This window comes from Sceloporus undulatus, chromosome 6 (genome assembly GCF_019175285.1).
Source record: "Sceloporus undulatus isolate JIND9_A2432 ecotype Alabama chromosome 6, SceUnd_v1.1, whole genome shotgun sequence".
NCBI lineage: Eukaryota > Metazoa > Chordata > Lepidosauria > Squamata > Phrynosomatidae > Sceloporus > Sceloporus undulatus.
Window position 1 is genome coordinate 98380847 of NC_056527.1, and position 6000 is coordinate 98386846.

A 6000-nucleotide genomic window follows, 5' to 3' on the forward strand; every position below is an offset into this window, starting at 1 on the left:
CTTTTTCAAAGCTAAAACAATTAGGAAACTCTGAAATCTGATTTTTGTGCATCAAACTGTGTAGGTAACATAATTCAAGATCTATAAAATAGTGTTTTTAGATTAGGATGATATGTGTTGATTGAGATGTTCAAGCTGGATTCTTTTTAAATTTCTTCTGACCCGTTTCCCAGCCCAAGATCATCTGGATGAAAAACAAAATGGATATTAGTGGGGATTCTAAGTTTTTGCAGAAAAACAGCCAGGGAGTGCTGACCCTCAACATCCGCAAGCCAAGTCCTTTTGACAGTGCCACTTACTCCTGCAAGGCCATCAATGAACTAGGGGAAGCCATTGTGGAGTGCAAGCTGGAAGTCAAAGGTAATGGTGGGGTGAGAAGGAGATGGATTGGAATTTTGTTCTGTGGTTGTGTTTGCCATTGGACTACATCTGGGCGTTTACCTTTTCCCACTCCAAGCCTGCCCTTGACTTATACGTGTGGTCGACTTACAGTTGAGTATATACATACAGTATACAGTGCACCTGCGTTATACACGGGTACGCCTTACACGGCTTTCAGCATACGCTTGGAGAAGGGGCGGCGCGTCCCATAAGGAATGATGGGGTGTGTGTCCATGGCACGCATGCGCTGCTGCACTGCCACATGCACGAGCCCTATTCATTTAAATGGGGCTTGAGCATAGGCAGAATTCCCTTTACACAGGGGGGGTGGGGCGGAACGGATTCCCCGCATAAAGGAAGGGCAGACTGTATACCTAATCTACAATATGCAGAAGGCTGGGGTGATGGGATGGGAGAGGAAGATGATAGAGCTCACTAAAGCTTAGACATTGGTTTGATTTTGGATGCTGCAGCTCAGTTCTGAAACTTGAGAACTAACAATAATGAATAGGAACCTTGATGTGCAGAGTGACTTTCTCTGACGAGTCCCATAAACATCACTTCACACTGGTCAAATGGCTAGGCATCCCTAAAAATTTAGGGAACCTGCAGCCTAACATAATGTTAGCTTCCAACACCAATCAGCCATAGCTGGCAGCTGAGTGATGATAGGAACTGCAATCTAATAACCAAAAGGCCACAAGTATCCTACCCTGACTCTGGAAAACTCTCTCCTTAACCTTTAATGCAACAGGCATTTCTCTTGTCTGCTGCCTCCTGGGCAATTTTAATCACAGTGTAGCACAGAAGTACACAGCTCCCAAATGTGTACAAATCCTTCTAAATAGTAATATGTACACATGCTTATGGGTTGTTGTAGTTGGCATCTGCAAGTGCATTCTCACGTTAGGTGTTGGTGTCAGAGGCCATGTTTCTTTGTTGTAGACAAATTCAATTCCTGAACTTCAGATATCCTTGGCAGCAACATTCAGCACTTTTGGGCAGCTGCTGAGATTCCAGGCACTGTGTCAGGTCCCAAAGGCACAGATGGCTGCCCTGGGAATCATCTGGTGACTAGCTGGGAGCTGCCGTTTTACATTTCATACAGTATCTTGGATCAGTGACACACTGGTGGGCACTTTAGCAAAAAGCAGGGCTTTTGAAAGGGGCCCTCTAACCTCTGGGAAGAAAACAATTAACTTTGAGATTGGTTCCACTTTAGTCTGATAATATTGCCCTGCTTTAACAAAATTGCTGCCATTGTAATTTCCATTTGATTGCCAGGTTTAAACATCTAAGTTTCATCATTATGGTAAACCCTGGAGTGGAGAGGTTGGGACTTGGAGCAACAGTGTGTTTGTTCTCTCACATTATTTGGCAATACAGGTTGAGTCTCTCTTATACAGAATTCCTAAATATTCAAAAACCCACATGGGTGACTGAGATAGTGAGATCTTTGCTTTCTGATGGTTCAATGTATACAAACTTCATTTCATGCAGAAATTATTAAAACATTGCATAAAACTACCTTCAGGCTATGTGTATAAGATATGTATGGAACATAAATGAATTTCATGTTTAGACTTGGGTTCCATGTCCAAGATGTCTCATTATATATATGCAAATATTCCAAAATATGAAACATTCCAAAATCCAAAACATTTCTGGTCCCAAACATTTCAGATAAGGGTGATCCAACCTGTACAATAGTCTCTGGGCTGAAGTATGGCAATCCTATATTTTGTTTTTGATAATGTGCACAAAACAGACAATAACACTTCACACAAGGACCAGTGTTACCTTCCGTTGAACCCTTACATATTCGTGGAAGAATATGCAAAATGAAACGAGGAAGGATTCTGTGCAACCCAAAGGCTTGCACATTGAGAAAGCAGCAGTTTAAGCATCTGAATTATTTTGTTTGGCAAAAGCTATATCATATATTATATCAACACTACTGACATACACAGAGAACTAAAAACATAAGATTAAAATACTGTGTCCAGGTAGTCTAAATTCTGTCTCAAGAAAAAAATGACTGATGCACATCAGTGATGATTGCATTTCTTATTTTAACTGATTTGATCTAAGTTGAGGATTCTGAACAATGTGGGATGGGGTGCAAGAAACTGCTTGCCAGAACATAAATGGCTTTAAATTGGGTTTTCGTGCTAAGATCAGTTAACCAAAGTCTTTGGATGGTACATTTGCCATCCCTCTTCCATATCGCAGCCTTTTCCTGACCCTTATTTGGGAGTAGAGGTAGCTGCTGAAAGGAATGAGAAGCTTTTCTTCAGTAAACTTCTTTACTTATTTTAAAATCCAAGCCATTTTAATTCCAAAGCAGATGTAGATTAGGGTGGGGGAAAGCACTTTCTGTTGTTTGGAGGACCTGTACTTCTATCCCAGCTCTGTAAATCCCTGTGCAGGAGCAGTTATTCAGATGAATGGAAGACAGAAAGTACTTTTGCTCCTTCTTTCTTGCTCACTGTAAATACAATGTAATCACGGTAAACTCTTGCTTGTTTCCTCTTTCTCCCTTGTTTCCCCTGCAGCACCACAGTAACTGTGTTGATATTACTGCCAAGACTGGAAGAGGTGAGTAACTTGTACTACACTTTCCAGTGCCCATGGAGAGAGACAAATTGTGACTCCCTTGATAGATCCAGAAATAAGGGTGACTTCGAGGAAGTGTAGGATAGTTCAGAAATCATGGCTATAGCTTGAGAGAAGATGAGTGCAACTAAATCAAGTTGTAGAGTTTAGAAGTTATTATTAGTTTGTAGCTCCCAGAATCCTGCACCTGATCATGCTGACTTGCCTGGGGGATTTTTGGAGTTGTATTCAAAGGTTGTTATCACACGGGAGAAATTGGAAGGTCAATGCAGTGTGATCCTGGATTCAGTCATGCGGATTCACGTTATTGCGCAAGAGGTTATCACACATAATCAAAGTCAATGCTAGGTCAATTCGAACCCAATCCAGGGTCAACCAAGAGATGTGTAAATTTGGAAAAATAAAGAATTTATAAATTCTGTTCCATTCCAAAATTGCGTTCAATTTGAATTTGGCAGGTATGGAACGCATGTCTTGGTCGCCCTTGGATTGCCTTCAAATCAGACTACAATTCCCAAGCTCCTTTGTTGGCTGCAGTTTTTCCCTCCATCTGGCTGTGGGGCTTTTTTCTCAGCCTCTCGGAGTACTTCTAGAGCTGTTTTAGGGATGAAGCCCTCCCACCCCCCAGAGACACACACTGCCTCCCTCCCTCCCTCTTCCTCTCAGCCCTTTCTGTCTCTTTTCTTTTGCAAAACCCATCCTCTCCAACTGGAAGGAAGGGGTTGGCCAGAGCTCTCTCTTTCTCTTTCGCGACCCTGTCACAGGGTTTTCTTGTCAGGTTTATTCAGATGGGGCTTGCCCTTGCCATTTTCTGAGGAGGCTGAGAGAGTGTGACTTGCACTCGGTCACCCAGTGGGATTCGATCCCTGCCTTCTAGAGTCATAGTTCAATGCTCAAACCAAGTACAAGGTTGCTTTGGACTGGTTTTGAATTGGTGAATTGCCTACGTAATGTGAAATAAGGGGTAATGAATGAACAAATAACGTGAAACAAGGCAAAACCATTGGAACCGGAGGCAAGCCCCGCCGGAAGTGTAAAAAGGTCATGATCTGATTCTGCCCTCACTGCGCATGTGCAGTGATGCTAATTTGAATTCTAGACTACAAAGGGTACATACTCATATGATAATTTCTTTTGCATTTGCACTATTTTGGCATTGGAATGGGCACTGTGTTTTTCTGTGTGTTTGATAACCATCCACGTAATAGGGTTCATTTTCAAATTTGCCCTACTTTCTTTTCTTTCAAAATTGAGAGACATTCCTCCTGTGTGATAACATCCAATAAGTAATTTTTCCAAGCTCTCCTTAAATGCAGTGGAGATAGTGGAAAGTGCTGTGGATTTGGGATCAGACCTGATTTGAGGCAATATTTGGCGGGGGGGGGGGGGGGGGAAAAAAAACCCGGGGGGGGGGAGGTGGGGGTGGGGGGGGGGGAAAGTGCACAGAAGCTGTATTTGAAAAGAGGGGAAATGTTGTTGAGTGTGGTGGGCATAACTTACTAATAGCTTTGTTTGTGTATCCAGCCCCAAAGAGCCAGCAACCCTAATTTTTTTTGCTTTGTTTTCCCCACAGCTTATGAAAGCCCCCTTCTTTTCTCCATGGTATCCCTTCCCACCATGTGCCAAAGCTAAGGGGAGAAGGCACTGAGGTGTATGTCTCCCCTTTGCTCCCCATTACCCAAGAAGCCACTCATTTCATGCGCTTGGATAGAAGGAGTTACCACAGACCAGCCAGCCTGCTCCTGTATCTGTCTGTGTTCCTGTCTGGTCAGTTATTGTGTCAATAAAGTGAACTTGATGGGATTACCTGTGTCTCTGTCCCTCTTTGGAAAAGAGAGCAAGGACTCAAGCCAGGCAGTGTAGACTTCGCTTTGGAGAGTGGCTGGCCTATGCAGATAGACTCAGAGGATCAGCAAAACATTTATGTTCACTGGTTTTATTGGAGGGGGGAGCGGGGGGATTGTCTCCTCCATTGGGGGGTCGTTGCAGCAACATCGCATTGGGAGGAATCATATCCAAGACTGGGGAGCTCGTCTGGAAGGGGAACCTTGTTCTGTATTAGTTCTGGGGGGACAGATAAAGAAATCCTTGGTTCCCCAAAGTGTCTTCTTCCTCACCTTTTGAGAACATGTTCTTTTTTCCTCCTGCTGCAGGACACAAAGAAACAGAGGTACAAACAGACACACAGGCTGACAAATGAAAATGTTTCTCAAAACATGCTTGAACTATTGAAATGGTCCAGAACCTAATGTTTCTAGCCTAGTAATAGCAAAACCCAAAGCCCCAGGCCAGATGTGGCCTGCCAGCTTCTTGTAGTTATCAGGGACTCATGAGCAGAAACAAAGTCCTGGCTTACAGCCCAGGAAACTGTTGTATGGAACTAGGCTTAATAGTACTGGATGCCTGTCTGGCCTAGGCTTCTGCTTTCCTAGATACTAGTTCTTGCTTCATTAACTAGGGAGATTATCACACAGGGGACAGGATAGGAATGGGATCGCTCCCCCATCCTTATCCCATTCGTGACTCCAATCTCCCATCTGGGAAGCGCTAGTGAAAGTGTTTGCACAAAACACTTTCATATATTATCACGCTGACCCCATCAGTGAAGTGTAATTGTATTAACGGGTTCTTCTGTTAATACAAAATGACAGCAAATGACAGGACAATTCCATTTCACTTCGGGCTGAATGACAGGATCATTGTGATGCAATGTGAAAGTGTTTCATGCGAACACTATCACTAGCACTTCCCGGGCAGGTCAATGACAGGCTAGATATGAAAGTCCTTCCCATGACCGGGTGAGAAGGATGGGAAGAACAGGACAGGGACAGGACAATGACATCCCGTCCTCCATGTGATAATCTCCTAGTTCTCCCAGAAAAGTCTTCCCAGTCCTAGTCCAGACACTTCCCAGTCCTAGGCCAGACACTTCCTAGTCCTAGGCCAGACACTTCCCAGTCCTAGGCCAGACACTTCCTAGTCCTAGGCCAGAAGTGGAGAAAG

General features: G+C 43.8%; 2 protein-coding genes across 6 annotated transcripts in view; one reads left to right on the forward strand and one right to left on the reverse strand.

The window, feature by feature from the left end:
• Nucleotides 1–4800, forward strand: part of MYBPC2 (myosin binding protein C2) — a 59001-nt gene extending 54201 nt beyond the window's left edge. Inside the window, exons 28-30 of the mRNA XM_042476345.1 lie at nt 174–360; nt 2937–2979; nt 4571–4800. Of these exons, the coding sequence (XP_042332279.1) occupies nt 174–360; nt 2937–2947 (198 nt within the window). The 3' untranslated portion in view covers nt 2948–2979; nt 4571–4800. The remainder of the gene's footprint in view (nt 1–173; nt 361–2936; nt 2980–4570) is intronic.
• A 128-nt stretch (nt 4801–4928) lies between these two features.
• The window catches only part of FAM71E1 (family with sequence similarity 71 member E1), a 20750-nt gene continuing 19678 nt past the window's right edge, over nt 4929–6000 (reverse strand). For 4 of the 5 annotated variants that reach the window (XM_042476799.1, XM_042476802.1, XM_042476801.1 and 1 more), the window contains one exon: nt 4929–5144. The gene's annotated coding sequence lies outside the window, so the exon portion shown is untranslated. The remainder of the gene's footprint in view (nt 5145–6000) is intronic. The other variant, XM_042476805.1, reaches the window with a different exon arrangement.